Raw genomic sequence first — 15270 nt, 5'->3', positions numbered from 1 at the left:
TCATCTGGGAGGTGGGTCCCGCGCGGGTCCGCCGCCTCCTCCCTGGCCCCACCCTCTAGTCTCTTTCGTTTTCCTGGGGCCCCGGGGCGCGGAGAAGCTGCATCCCAGAGGAGCGCGTCCAGGAGCGGACCTGGTGAGGCGCGGAGAGGGGCGGGCGGGGGAACCAGAGGGGTGGGCTCAGTGCTGGGGACTCGGTGCTGGGGGCTCGGTGCTGAGGACTGGGTGCTGGGGGCTCGGTGCTGGGGACTTGGTGCTGAGGACTCGGTGCTGGGCGCTCTGTGCTGAGGACTGGGTGCTGGGGAGCTGGTGCTGGGGACTCGGTGCTGGGGGTTCGGTGCTGGGGACTCGGTGCTGAGGACTCGGTGCTGGGCGCTCTGTGCTGAGGACTGGGTGCTGGGGAGCTGGTGCTGGAGACGCGGTGCTGGGGGCTCGGTGCTGGGTGCTCGGTGCTGGGGGCTCTGTGCTGAGGACTGGGTGCTGGGGAGCTGGTGCTGGGGACTCGGTGCTGAGGGCTCGGCGTTAGGGTCTCTTGGTGCACTGGGGTTGCCGGTCCGCGCAGGGATGGGGACTCTAGGGCTGCGGTGCCTCTGCCTCTGGGACCGTCACCCCCCGCTGGCCCTGAGCGCGGGTCGCAGGCCAGGCAGGCAGGGTCGCAGCGGGCGCGCCTGAGTAGGGGCGGGAACCAGCTGCCAGCCGGTGTGGGGACCCGCGTCTCGGCTCTGCGCGCCAGGCTCGACTCTTGAAGGGACAGAGACGGCGTCTCGGACCCGGGGCTCCCCTAAGTCCGATGGGTCGTAGACCCCTCCGCCCTTCCCGGTCCTCGGCCTCACCCGGGGTTCCCTGTGCCGTCGCTGAGACCAAGCTGGGAGCAAAACGCACTCGCTCACACGCGTGCACACAGGCTGGTGGACACACGCGCACATGAGCACACGCAGGCACGCGTGGACTGTTGCACACTCCACAGCCACAGCGTCGTGTGCACTTACAGCAAACTCATGAAACAGGAACCGTGAGGCTTCCCTCACCCAGGCAGGCCCTCAGCTGCCGCTTCTCATGCTGGTTTAGCTGACTCCGCAGTAATAACCACATTCAGTTCCTTGCCCACTACTGGTTAATCACCTGCAGCTTGAGAAGCACGTTTTCTGCCCGTCCTCAGCAGAGGATCCCCGGCTTCTAGGAGGCCCAGGGCGACCTGCTGCAGGAGCCAGGGCAGGAGGCCTGTCTCCAGCAGGGCGGGGGTGGTGGCAGGGCCTCTCCAGGGGGCTGCTGCTGAGCCCAGAGCAGGACGACAGGAGGCCACCAGCAGAAGGGACAGGTGAGCAAGTGCTGAGCTGGAAGGGTTAGCCCGGTCTAGCCCCAGGCTGAGGGGGCTTTGCTGCCCACCTGGGGTCCCCTCTGGGCCTGGCTCAGCAGAGACCAGGGCAGAGCCGTCCACACCGTGGGCCTGGGCGGGCTCCATGGCCTCTGCAGGCGGCAGCTGTCTTCTGAGAGGTGTTGGTGTGCTCATTCTCGGTAGAGACGTGGGGTCACCTGTGTTCCTTGCGCTCCTGCGGCAGCTGGGAAAGCAGTGTCAGCCACCCCTCAGGTGCTGTGGGGTACAGAGTCCACTGACCACACAGGAGGACCCCAGTGAACCCAACCCGAAGGGGCCGGAGCTTCCACACACACAGCACCCATGGGAGCCGGGACAGGCAGGCGCCCGGGGCACCAAGGAGCGGGAATAGGCACGCACAGGCATGCTGGGCGGTGCGTGAACTTTCCTAGGCATGTCACTGGGATGGCGCCAAGCCTGTGCGTCATCACTGGTCGGGGAGCACTCAGACCCTACTGTGTCTGGTGCCAGCTCCTCAGGTGCCGACCCCTGTTTTCATGGTTTGAGAGAAATCTGATTGCTGCCTCCATCTTTTCCCACTCTAGAAGTTTGTTTTTTTGTTTTGTTTTGTTTTGTTTGAAACAGAGTTTCGTTCTTGTTGCCCGGGCTGGAGTGCAGTGGTGAGATCTTGGCTCACCGCAACCTCCACCTCCCTGGTTCAAGCGAGTCTCCTGCCTCAGCCTCCCAAGTAGCTGGGATTACAGGTGTGCACCACCACGCCTGGCTAATTTTTTTGTATTTTTAGTAGAGACGGGGTTTCACCACGTTGTTCAGACTGGTCTCAAACTCCCATCCTCGGGTGATCCACCTGCCTCAGCCTCCCAAAGTGCTGGGATTACAGGCGTGAGCCACCGCGCCTGGCCCACTCTAGAAGTTTTGAGGCTCCATGTGCCTAGTCTCCCTGTGCCTGGTCTCTCTGTACCACACACGGAGCTGCCCGGCCAGTCACTGCCCACCTGGCCACTTTCCCTGTGGCTACACCCTGCCGCCTACCCTCTCTCTGATTTTTAGCCACTGCACGGCATTCAGCTCAAGCTCACGCCTCTGGTCAGGAGGATGGCAGGAGAGGACTTAGTTAGACAGAGGCAGAGTGACAGAGCTGCCAACAAAAACACAGGATACCCAGCAACGTCTGAGTTTGAGATCATTAATCGTGTTTTAATATAAGTGTGTCCCAAGTGTCCCATGGGACAAGCTTTTACCAGGACATCATTGGTTATCTGAGACTCAGATGTGACCAGATGTGCAGGGTGCACTGATGCCTGGTGACCTGAGAGGGGCCTGTGTCGCCAGGGTGCGTTTTCTTCTAATAAACGGAGCAAATTCGCGCAGCAACCCAATGTTGCTGACACCTGCTGCCCAGACAGCTGGGGCCATGCACAGTCCACAGCCTGAGGCCTCGGGGTACAGCCAGACCTGCCACTGTCCTCCCTGTCTCCCCCCAGCTCCCTACCCCCTGAGCCCTTCAAGGTCATTCTCAAGCCAAAGACGGGGGTCTTCCAGGCCCAGGGCTCCCCTCCACGGCTGACTCATTCCACACCTTTCCCGCCACCTGCCGGGTGTGGACCGATGGGGAGGGCACCGCCACCTGCTCCTAGTACCCTCCAGCCCAGCCCTTGCCACCCTTCACCCCTGGCTGGACAAGGGTCAGGGCTGCCAACATTGGAGGGCACTCAGTAGGGAGCTGGTGAAGGTGCTGGGAGGAAGGGAGGATCGGGGAGAGGCAGTGAGAGGACCCGCGTATGAGAAGCAGCGGCCGCCACCACAGTTGGGCTAAAGGGACTTGGTGGGGAGGCAGCATCTCCGGAACGGTGCAGTCCAGGCCGCCAGGGGCTGAGACCATGGAGGGGATGAGGCCAGAAAGAGGGACAGTGCCAGCTTCTCACTCCCACCCCTCTTTCCCCAACCAGGGCAGCCCAGGGCCCCGGGTCTTCAGGAAGCAATCGGGCAGGGAGGCTGGGAGCCGGCACTGCAGGGTCCACCCTCGGTGGCAGAGGCATCTGGGAGCAGCTGTAGCCCCCGAGAGCAGAGGCTCCACCGCGCTACTGGCCCCATGGAATGCAGGGCGGGCGGACTTGGGACATTCAGAGCAGAGGGGAGGCAGATGCAGCCACTGCCAGGCGGGAGGAGCTTGGCATGAAGCTGGGTGCGTGCAGCTGGCCCTCGGGGGCCTCCAGGACCCAGCTGCTGAGGTCTGGCTCAGGGTGCAACTCTCTGCTGAGTCAGGGCTGACTCAGGACACAGACGAGTGGCAGAGCCAGCACCTGGGTGGGCAGGTGGGGTGGACGCAGTGCTCTCGGGGCTCTGGGGATCTGTGACCTTTGGCTCTGTGCCCAGAGTTCCCACCCCAACACAGTGGCAGGGGCAGTCCCTGGAAGCATTTGTGAAACAGACTCAGATGGGCTCCAGGTGAGGGCAGGACCCCCTGGAGCCTGGGGAGAGCAGCAAGGCATCCCCTCCCGGACACGGTCGGCGGGGTGGTGCGGAGAGCAGTGGGGGAGCCCCCAGCAGCCCCGACCCTCCCTGCTGTCTGTCTGCACGGTTCCAAGGTGGGCGGCTGAGCTGGCATCGTGGAGCGTGGGGTGAGGGGAGCCGGACCCAGGCCCCCCGGGGTCTCCTTGTGTGAATCTCACCTCCACGCGGGGGTCTGCAGGTGGCCTGGGTCTCCCACCACGTTGGGGATGGGGTTCTGTGGTTGGCTACCAGTCCCCAAAGATGTCATGTCCTCATCCCAGAACCTGACATGGCAAAGAGACTGTGCAAATGGGATGAAGTCTCGGGTGCTGAGCTGGGGCGTGTGTCCTGGGTCACCCAGGGGGGCCCTTGATGCCATCACAGGGTCTCCAGGAGAGGGAGAGAGGAGGGGGAGTCAGGGAGACGAGGGAAGCAGCTGGGGGGTGGTAGTGGGGAGACGGCAGAGGGGCCATGAGCCGAGGGAGGCGGATGCCTCTGGACGCTGGAGACCGAGAGGGACAGATTCCGCCTGGAGCCTCCAGAAGGGACCACCCTGGCCTACCCCTTGATTTTAACCCAGGGAGACCCCGTCAGACTTGCAGCTAATCCAGAATGCTGGAGGTGTGATGGGAGATGGGGCCCGAGCCTGTCTCCAGGCCCACCTGAGCAGCCCTGAGGGGTCACAGCAGGAAAGGGGGTGTTGGTGAGGGGCCACAAAAGGTCTCAGGTGTGGGTTCCCTCCCCTTGCACCCAGGCCCGACAGGGTGGGGCGGGGTTTCCGACAGAAGGGACTGGACTTGTACTGAGCATAGTGACTCCCTGGAGTGGGCAACCCAGACCTCAGGACACGGCACCCGCAGCCTACGCCAATGTGGGACCATCCCTGAGCCTCAGCAGCACCTCGGGGTTGCTGACGTGCCCCCCAGCAGTGACAGTGTCCCCACACCTGCACTCTGGGGCTGGCAGGGTCTTCCACGTGGAGGCAGGACCATGGTGAGAGCATGGGAATGACCGGGTGGCTGCCTGTGGCTGTGCAGGGCCCAGGGATGACGAGGCAGGTTCAGAGGGGACTGGAGCGCTTGGGGCAATGGGACGAGAAGGCTGGAGCCCGTCTGCAAGTCAGGTCCTCAGCAGGCCCAGACTCCAGGCTCCGGGAGGACCCCTGGTAACATGGGGTCCCTGGGGTTGGTGACGTGTCCTGCTGTGACACTTTCTGGTGGTTTATTTGTTTGGAGAAACACACATCTATAAATCTATAAATAGCATGTCTGAAGGTCGCTTTACAGAGTTCCCTCATGGGAGTTCCCTGCAGGTCATCTGCACTGTGGTGTGTGGGCTGCAGCACTGGGAGCTGGGAGAGGCAGGGCTGGAGTTGCCACCCTACCTAGGGACTTTTCCCAGCAGGGGTGCGGGCACCCGAGAGGCAGGGCAGCCTGGCCAGGAACCCTTGCCCCAGCCTTCTTTGAAGGCGGAGTTCTCTCGGCTGAAAGGCGTGTCCTGCCAGGACTCCTGCTGGGCCTCACCCGCTGCCCCACCTGGAACAGACCCAAGCCGCCTCCCCTCACTTTCCCTTCCCTGGTCCCTATCAAAGTCCGGCAGGCACATCAGCAGGTTCATGCAAAAGCACGTCACCTGGTCCAGGTGAGGGCCTGACCTTTGACCAGCCCAGGCATCGGCCCAGACCCCACCAGTGGGACTGACTGGGTTAGGGTTAGGGTTAGGTTAGGGTACTCTCCTGTGCAAAGCTGAGCTCCTGCATGGGGGCAGGTGGGGCTTTGTGGGGCTTCCACACAGGGACCCTCATCCCCCAGCCGCTCTCAGGGGATCCAGGTCCACACGGATCCAGCACCTCCTGTATGCAGGGCATGAGTGGGGACCCCGTGGGAAGCACAGAAGCGGCAACCTCGCTGGGGCCCCTGAGAGGCTCATCCCTGCCAGTCTGGCCCCTCCCCCGGCACCATGCGTGTGTGCACTGGAGGCGCCTCTGCCTGGAAGGAGAGGAGCCACACAGCTAGGGGGCCCCTAGCGTTTGCAGGCCCGAGACAAGATGGCACAAGGAGGCTCGCCTGCTGGAAGCTGCCCAGCAGCCTGCCTTGCCAGTGAGAGCAGCAGAGGTAAAGCTGACTTGTGCGTTAGGAACACACAGAGGTGTAAATGATGGATTCAAAAGGAACGCAACTGAGTGCTACCCTGGGACAGGGGCCGGTGGACAGGTAGGGTGGGGGGGGCCTGTGGGCAGGCGGGGTGGTGGTGGGGGGTTGGTGGACAGGCCGGGGAGGCCGGTGGACGGTCGGGGTTGGGGAAGGGGGCCGGTGGACAGGCCGGGGAGGCCGATGGACAGGCGGGGGAGGTCGGTGGACGGGGGGGGCGGTGGACGGGCTGGGGGGCCGCTGGCTGCAGGTTGTGGTCAGCGCCAGGCTTAGCTGGGGGAGGTGGACCGTGGGTGCTGGTCACGTGAGGGTCTCTGTGAGTGACTGGAGGTCTGGACAGGACCCACAAGGAGATGCTCCGAGGATTGTAATGACGAAGCTCTGTGCCCTGGGCGTGCAGTGATGTCAAACACATGCTCCTAATTAGACGGAAAATTGGTTTCGTGCTTAGCGTTGGTGAGGGGCTGGGGCTGGAGGCTGGTCTTAGCATAGTGTTAGGTCAGACACGGCTACCAAGGATTCCACCTGTCCTGACCCATTTCTATGGGAAACACGCTCAGGCACACTTACGTGTAATATATTGTAAAACAAAAGGGGTGACCTGCAAGGCAGATGGGGTCCCCGCCGTGCTGTGGGCGACTCTGTATCCCGCCCCTGCGTGTCTTCTTTGTTTCACGAGGCCAGCATCGCACACCCTCTACAGGCACAGGGAAGGGAAGGGGGCGGGGCTCTGGCATCCCAGGCACAGCCAGTCAGGGAAGAGTGCGGGGACCCCCAGCCTCCCAGCCCCCGCCAGGCGACAGCCACTCCCACTGTCCCCTTCGGCAGCCGCAGGGGGCTCTGACCCATGGGCTTTCCTTCCTCCAGGGAGTGTTTCAAGAGCCAGTGACAAGGACCGGGGCCCGAGGCTGCCCAAGTCCCACCAGCCATGCAGACCTGCCCCCTGGCGTTCCCTGGCCCCGTTTCCCGGGCCCTTGGGGCCCTCCTGTTCCTGGCTGCCTCCTTGAGTGCTCAGAATGAAGGTAGGTCTCGGGGCCCCGCCTCTCTGCTGGGGAAAGGGGGGCCCGTTGGGGGCATGACAGGGGCGGGAGGGGTGGACTGAGGTTGGGTCCAGATGTCACCAGGCCCCCGATAATGACTGACTCTGCAGACCCAGGGCCTGACCATGTGGAGCTGGGCTGCCCCAGGTGGTGGTGAGTGGGCCGTGTCCCGCTATGGATGGAGGGCGGTGGTGAGCGGGTCGTGTCCTGCCGTGGATGGTGGGCTGTGGTGAGCGGGCCGTGTCCTGCCGTGGATGGCGGGCAGCGGTGCCCGCTGTGGCACCTGGTGGTCGCTGTCAGAGCAATTGTGGGGAAGGACCAAGATCACCAGTTTCCAAGGGAGAGGGTCTGGGTCAGTTACGACCTGTGCCGTGGCCAGGGAACAGACAGCAGCCCTGGCCTGGGGGCTCCTTAGTCAGGCACACCACAGGCCTGCCAGGAGTGGATCTGCATTTGAACAGGGTCCCCCAGTGAGATCCTCCCCAGCTCTCTAGACCCCCAACCTGTGCAGCAAAGTCACCTGAGGGGCTTTTCTTTTCTTTCTTTTTTTTTTTTTTTTTTTTTTTTTGAGACAGGGTCTACCTCTGTTGCCCAGGCTGGACGCCCAGGCTGGAGTGCAGTGGTGCAATCACAGCTCACTGCAGCCTCGACCTCCTGGGCTCAGGTGATCCTCCCACCTCAGCCTCCCGAGGACCACAGGCATGCACACCATACCTGGCTAAATTGTGTATTTTTTGTAGAGATGGGGTTTTGCCATGTTGCTCAGGCTGGTCTCAAACTTCTGGGCTCAAGTGATCCTCCCACCTCGGCCTCCCAAAGTGCTGGGATTACAGGCGTGAGCCACTGCGCCACCCGAGGGGCTTTTGAAAGATGTCAGCTCAGCCACATCCCAAACCACATCCCGAAGCAGTTCAGTCAGAATCCTAAGAATAAACAAAAAACAAAACAAAACTGAAAGGAAAGAATCCCAGGTGGAGGAACCCTGGTTTCGGGAGATCCTGCCCCCACCCCCCAACAGTGGTTCCAAAGTATAACTGGGCTGGGGCACCCCCTGGACAGCCGCCCTCTGCCCTCGGGATGGTGTGAATTTGTGCAGTGGCGTTAGAGGCCCTGCGGTCCCTGAACACTCAGAGTGTCCAGGCAGGCAGCCAGCCTGCTCGTCAGAGGAAACAGCCCAGCCCGAAGGCCAGGTGCCCCTGAAGCCCACCTCCTCCCATGGGCACCAAGGCCCCTGGCATGTGGTTTTGTATTTGGTGAAATGTGGCCAAATGGCACCTCCAACCAGCATGCTGTGTGCTCCCTGAGAGCTCATTCTGCCGTCTGTCCGTCCGTCCGTCCGTCCATCCGTCCGTGTCCAGTCACTGGTGGACGCTGACGCAGCAGGGATAGTAGCAGCACCAAGACCCCAGGCTGGTACCATGCTCGGGCCCCACGGCCTGAATCTCAGGCATCCTTGAGCTGGCTGCTGGGGCAAAGGCCCCGGACTCTCTGAGGGAAGCAGCTGCACGGGTTGCTAAGGGGCAGGGTTCACCCAGGAGGCAGGAGAGAGAGAGACGGACACACCAGCTTGTTACAAGGACTTGACCTCCCAGGACTGTGGAGCTGTGTGTGGAGCTGGCCCAGCAACCTGGAGCTGAGCGGGCGGCCGGGAGGGGAAAGGGGATGTTGGGGGCAGCACAAGCAGGCTGGGTCCCACAAGGACAGGCTGGAACCCATGTCTGCTCTGCTTGCCTCTGAGGCTGGCCTGTGGGTGTCTGCAGAAGCCCTGCCCTTCCTCACGCAGCTGAGCACCTGCACCTGGCCTAGGCCTTGGAGAAACAGGAGGGAGCTGGGGGAGGTGGGGCCTGGCCACTGCTTCCCACGAAGAGAGTGATTCGGCAGGTCAGCAGCAGCACTCCTGCCACAGTGCAGCCGCCCAGCACACACGCCTGAGGGTCTGGCTTCGCCCACCCCAGTGGAAATGTACAGGGGAGGGAGTTGATAGGAAATGCCTTCGTCCAAGCTGACACACCCCAAGGAACAGACATGGGTGTGAGCGCACGCACACATACACACACAGAGCCACCCATCTTTTTTGTTGCTATTTTATTCTTCCCACACAAGACATACGTGCTGATTGGGTCAGGTGGATGTATACATAGTTCATTGTGTCCCTTAGAGGCCCTGTCTCCTGCCCTGGCCCTGGCCCTGGGCACAGCAGCCAGCCAATGCCCTGAGGTCCAGCCCTGATCCATGTGTGCCCCTGTCTGGCCCCACAGGCTGGGATAGCCCCATCTGCACAGAGGGGGTAGTCTCTGTGTCTTGGGGCGAGAACGCCGTCATGTCCTGCAACATCTCCAACGCCTTCTCCCATGTCAACATCAAGCTGTATGCCCACGGGCAGGAGAGCGCCATCTTCAATGAGGTGGCTCCAGGCTACTTCTCCCGGGACGGCTGGCAGCTCCAGGTTCAGGGAGGTGTGGCCCAGCTGGTGATCAAAGGCGCCCAGGACTCCCACGCTGGGCTGTACATGTGGCACCTCGTGGGACACCAGAGAAATAACAGACAAGTCACACTGGAGGTTTCAGGTGAGGGGAGGCTCAGGGAAGCAAGGGGGAGAGGAGTGAGAGGGGACATGGGGAGGGAAGGGGGCCTGGGCAGGGGGAGGGCTGAGACTGAGAGGGAAGGAGGAGGAGGAAGAGCAGGCATGAGCGGGGCTGCCAGGAGACAGGGTTGGCGGGTGGAGAGTCGGGATGGAGACCTCTTAACCTCCTGGGACAGTTCTCCCTTTGGGAGGGGCAGGGGTCAGGCAGGAGGCTCAGGGGGCACAGACCCCACAGTGGGGTGGGACCCACAGAGGGCAGCCGGAGCCCCACAAACAACACAGAACACAAAGCTTCTGCTCCTCAAAGGAGCCCCGTCTGCCTGTGGGGGTCGGGGGCTGTACCCTGCAGCCAGGAAGCCCAGGCACCCCCCACCTCCCTGCCACCCCCACCCCGGCTGTGTGGGGAAACTGCACCCCCAAATGCCTGTGCTCTGAGAGGCCCTCCAGACCCGCAGCACCCGGCTTCGAGGCACCTGCCTTCCCTTTACTGGGGTCACCCAGAGTTGCTCAAGGTCGCCCGCCCAGCACCCTTAGTGACCATGAACAGGGGCCTCCCAGGCTGCCACGGTCCTGCCCCGTCCCTCCCACTCTCATGCTGTCCACCTCGACAAGCACCTAGACCACACCTGTCCTCGCCCCTCCTGTCTTCAAGGCTGGGACCACCCCCACCCTTCCCTGTCCCCACCCCTCTCCTCCTGCCCTCGGGGGATGCTCACTGCCCCACTCTCTGCCTCAGCTCCCCCGACACAGGCATGACCACCACCCACTCATGTCCCCACTTGCCCAGCCCACTGCTCCCTCTGCCTCTTCTCCCCCGACTCAGGGCCCACAGCCGTCACCACCAGCTACTTATCTGGTTCAACCAGAAAGCAGTGGTGGCCAGCAGAGCACCCCCCGGGCCCTCTGTTCTGCCCTCCAAGCCCTTCCCACCTGCTCCCTAGGCCCTGAGCAGCCACCCTACCGTGCAGGGCCACTGACCCCTCTAGTCACCAAACCCACTCCCCACCCCTCCCCTCCCTTTCCTGCAAAGCTCGGGAGCCTCCACGGCCCCTCCCAGCCCTCCCACCTTCACCACACCCGGTTCCGACCTACCCGGGTCACCCAAATTGGGTTCCGCTTTGCTCTCCACCCCCAGGGCATCTGGTGAGCCCTTCCTGGGCTCAGGCATGGGGCTCCTCAGATACCTGGCCCTGGGTGGGCCACAACAGGGCAGGCCCCTCCCCTGCCCTTGCATCTCTTCCCCAGAAGCCCAAGGCCTGAAGTACGGGGCCAGCGTGCAGCTCCTGGAACCTGGCACATCCAGGGGTAGATGTTTCCCTCGCTGCCCTGAGACACCTGCGCCCTGGGTCTCCTTCCACCTCTATGGTCCTGTGCCCCCTCTCCTCCTGGCTCCCTCCCACTCCTGTACCTCCTGGGCAATGGCAGTGCCATCCTCCAGGGCTCATTCTCACCCCAGGGGGTGCGTAGGAGGAGGAGGCTGGGAGCTACACGGAGGAGGTGGGGGTGGGGGATGCCCAGCCCACCTGTCCACCCCTGAACTGCCTCCTTCAGGTGCAGAACTCCAGTCCGCCCCAGATGCTGGGTCCTGGCCTGTGCCAGCAGTGGTCACTGCCGTCTTCATCCTCTTGGTCGCTCTGGTCATGTTCGCCTGGTACAGGTGCCGCTGTTCCTAGCAGTGCCGGGAGGTAGGAGGCCTTGTAACCCAGTGTGTGCGGGGTGGGGAGTCTCTGGTGGGGCCGCCCCAGGCTGAGGTCAGCCTTACTGTCCTGCACCTGCCGGGGCTCCAGGAGAGGGTTGGGGGAGCACAGGTCCCAGAGAGCCAGAGAGCCAGTTCCCGCCAGGGGCCCAGCCGGCTATGGTCAAGAACACAGAGCCAGGCTCCCCACCCAGACCCGCCCCGCCCTTCCTGCAAGCTCTCACTGTCCCCAGGACTCCCTGGAGGGCAGCATGGCAGGGCGTGTGGTCTCCATCAGGGACGGAACTTGGAGTTTCTGAGCCAAGGGAGCCTCTTGCTGAGGGTGCCGTGGGGAGTGGGTTCGACCTCCAGCAGGTTCAGAACCCAGGTGAAGGCTGGGAGTGTGCCTGGGGGTGGGGGTGTGCATGTGCACACAGGCATGCCCATGAGTGTGAGCGCACGCCCGAGGGCAAAGCCGTGGGCATGGGGACACGCGGCTCACACAGGCACCTCCTTTCTCCCCCCACAGAAGAAGTTCTTCCTCCTAGAACCCCAGATGAAGGTCAGAGCCCTCAGAGCAGGAACCCAGCAGGGCCTGAGCAGAGCCTCCCCTGACCTGTGGACCCCAGACTCCAAGCCCACCCCAAGGCCGCTGGCGCTGGTGTTCAAACCCTCAGCACTTGGAGCCCTGGAGCTGCTGCTGTCTCCCCAACCCTTGTTTCCAGATGCCACAGACCCACAGCCGCCTGCAAGGCAGAGAGGACACAGGAGAGCCAGCCCTGAGTGCCGAACTTGGGTGGCGGGGCCTGGGCCTCTCGTCCCACCTGGATAGCTTGGACACCGGCTTGCTTGGCAGGCTGGGCCTCTGTGTCACTGACTCCAGGGCGGGTGCAGACCCTTCCCCTCCACTCCCCAGGTCTTCCAAGCTCTGCTTCCTCAGTTTCCAAAATGGGACCACCTCGCCGCCGCAGCACCTGACCTACCAGGACCCATGCCCCTCCCTCCGCCCTCATCAAACCCACAGACCCGGGCTCCCTTTCTGCCACCCCAGGCTGAGTCCAGCCCTAGGTGTGGGGTCTGCTCTCTCCACTCCCAGGGCTCCGCGCCCAAGTGAGGGGGCCTCTGCCGGAACCTCAGACACACTCCAGTTCAGGGCTGTAGGGGGCCTTGGCCACATAGCTGTCCCTCGCCCATGAGCAAGGGCAGGCTTTGGGGGCCCTTCCGCAGCAGCCCCAGGGGCCAAGGTGGGGTGGAGGGGTTAGAGGCTGGGATGGCTCCTGGCCCCACCGCCAGGGGGCAGCGCAGGCCGGGCCGGGAGGAGGCAGCGGCGGCTCGGGCTCGGGGGTTGGGTGGACGCTGCCCTCTGGGGCCGGACGTGCATCCCTCAGTCCCTCGGCCACCCGGGGGGTCGCTCCCTCGTGCCCACCGCGGCTGCCGAGCCTCCTTGGACCCAGATCTGTTCATGCTTTTGTCTTTATCACTGCGGCGGAGCCCTTTGATGTCTTGATATGTGTCAGGTGAAAAAATAACCGGGAACCCCCTTCAGTTCTTTGAAAAAGTTCCATGACTCGAATCTCTGAAATGAAGAAAAACTGACTCACAAACCTCCAAGTAGCTCCAAATGCAATTTTTAAAATGGAAAACAAAAATCTAAAACGTCTTTAGTGTCTTTAAGCCCCAAAACATCCTTAAGGCGTCCTCGAGATGAAGACACGTGGGAGCCCCAGCCAGGTGGAGACGCCGCAGGGACGCAGCGGCGCCTGGTGACCGAGGCCTCGCAGAGCCGGTCGCCCTGAGGGTCAGGCCGGAGCCAGGGTCCAGAAGGGGCGCGTTTGTGTCTCGGGTTAAAATACGGTTCCCGTCCGCGTGCTGGGTCCGGGGCCCTGCTGGGTCAGATCCTGTTCTGCGGGCACAGCGCCCGGGACCCCCGTGCGGCAGGGACCCCTGCACGGGGGCCACACCTGCCTACACAGGCTGAAGAGCATTGGCGTGTCTTCAGGTCAAAGTTTTTCTCTTTTCTCTTTTTTTTGGAGATAGGGTCTAGATCTGCGGCCCAGGCTGGAGTGCAGGGTCGCGATTACCGCTCGACCTCCTGGGCTCAAGCGATTCTCCCACTCTGGCCTCCCAAAGTGTTGGCATGAGCCCCTGAGCCCAGCCTCAAAGTCATTTTGAAATCAGTAGTGTGGGTGGGGCACATGGTGGTCGCCATGTCCCCTATGCACCCAGGCAGGAAACCCAGGAGGAGAGCCTGGGGCTGGAGTCCGTGAGGATTTTCATCTTTTCCTGGTGGCTTATCTCTGTTTCTGTTTTCCCTACTGGGATTTAGTGCTGGTCCTCACGCTGCCTTCCTCCTCCGTGTGTGGGAGTCTGTGTCTCCCTCTGCAGCCCCCAACCCCACCTGGCCCCATGCTGTCCTCAGACACACGGGGCACGTTCTGGCCTCAGGGATTCTGCCCTGCTGATCCCTCTGGGTGGAATGCTGTTCCCCGGGGCCCCAGTTGGTTTCACCTACGGCCCCTTCCTGGGTTGGCCTTTGAGGGCCACACCCACACCATGTGTCCTGCTGGCTGTCCACCTGGCCTCCCTGAGGTCAGCTCCACGTGGGAGGGCCCCTGGTCCACACTGCCCCCTGCTCCTGGCACAGAGGCTGGCATAAAGACGCCCAGTGAGCATTGGTGACCCAGTGCATGCATGGAGCAAAGGCCAGAGGAGAGGCTGCTCCGGAAAGCGCCATTACCCACCGCCTCGCACCACAGCCTTGCTAGGGTGCTCCAGGGCCTCTGCGCAAGATTCTGCCCCCAAACCCTCTGTCTCTCGTTTATGGAGAGTCTGGGGGAGGGAAACCAGCTCCCCCAGGACCCTCAGCCCAGCAGAAAACCTACACCACCCCACAGCCCCACCTGTGTCTCCGCACCGGCTGCTGTGGCTGGGACTTCTGGAGAAGGAGCTCAGGGCTGCAGGTCCGCGTGTGAGTCACGGGCACACATCTCTGCACACACGCGTGAGTCACATGCACCCGTCTCTGCACGCACACATGGAGTCATGCACACCCATCTGCACACACGTGTGGAGTCACGTGCACCCATCTGCACACACAGGTGTCCACAAGCACCTGTCTCTGCACACACGCGTGGAGCCATGCGCACCCATCTCTGCACACGTGTCCACACGCACCCGTCTCTGCACACACGTGTCCACACGCACCCATCTCTGCACACACGCATGGAGTCACGCGCACCCGTCTCAACACACAAGTGTCCACACACACCCGTCTCTGCACACACACGTGTCCACACACTCCTGCTCATGTGCTGCACCTACTGGCTTTGGGCACCGACGTCAACGCTTCGTCATTGTGGCAGGAGGCCCTCAGGACAGAGAAGTGCGCCCTCCCAGAGGACTCGGTCCCCGTGGGGTCAGAGGCCCGGCACAGGTCTCCCTCAGCCCCTGAAGCTGGGCACTGCAGCCTGACGCACTCCTCCCAGGGAGGTGGGGGAACCTCAGGCCTGGACCATAGCTGAGACCTCCTGCCTCCAGGACACGGAACACAGAGCCACAGTCGGCTGGTCGGCTGCAGCGTTGGGCGCAGGTGCAGGCCCAGGCTCCTTCCCCACGGCCAAACCAGGGGGTGCCAATTCTGGCCTGCCCTGCAGTCCTCTGCACTGTGTGGGTGACTCACGGGTGGCTCCAGATTTCTGGGCATAAATTGGGTCCCAGCAGAAAGTACCCCAGAGGACCAGGCAGGCTGGGGGGCAGCTCTGCTGCTCACCTCCAGACCCTGCCGCCTGTCCCCCACCAGGGAGTCCCTTCTCTGTCCTCTGGTCTGCCTGGCCCCAGGCCTTGACCTCCTCCCTGTGGAAATGCAGGGGCAGGGGGGGATACAGGGACGCCCTGCTCTCAGGGTGGCTCTCGGGGAAGCAGTGCTGGGGAGGGGTAGGTGAGACTGCCCCTCCCACCGGGCCCACAGCACCACCCTGGTCTGAAGCACCGCCTCC

General features: G+C 62.9%; 1 protein-coding gene across 1 annotated transcript; it reads left to right on the top strand.

The window, feature by feature from the left end:
* Window positions 1-12914, top strand: SECTM1 (secreted and transmembrane 1). Its single transcript, XM_055241981.2, is given in 5 exon segments — window positions 1-133; window positions 6844-6998; window positions 9275-9583; window positions 11152-11285; window positions 11805-12914. Coding segments are annotated over 4 exon segments (840 nt in total). The 5' UTR covers window positions 1-133; window positions 6844-6904; the 3' UTR covers window positions 12108-12914.
* Window positions 12915-15270: the final 2356 nt, after the last annotated feature.

Source organism: Symphalangus syndactylus, chromosome 14 (genome assembly GCF_028878055.3).
Source record: "Symphalangus syndactylus isolate Jambi chromosome 14, NHGRI_mSymSyn1-v2.1_pri, whole genome shotgun sequence".
NCBI lineage: Eukaryota > Metazoa > Chordata > Mammalia > Primates > Hylobatidae > Symphalangus > Symphalangus syndactylus.
This window is presented reverse-complemented; position numbering and strand designations above follow the sequence as displayed.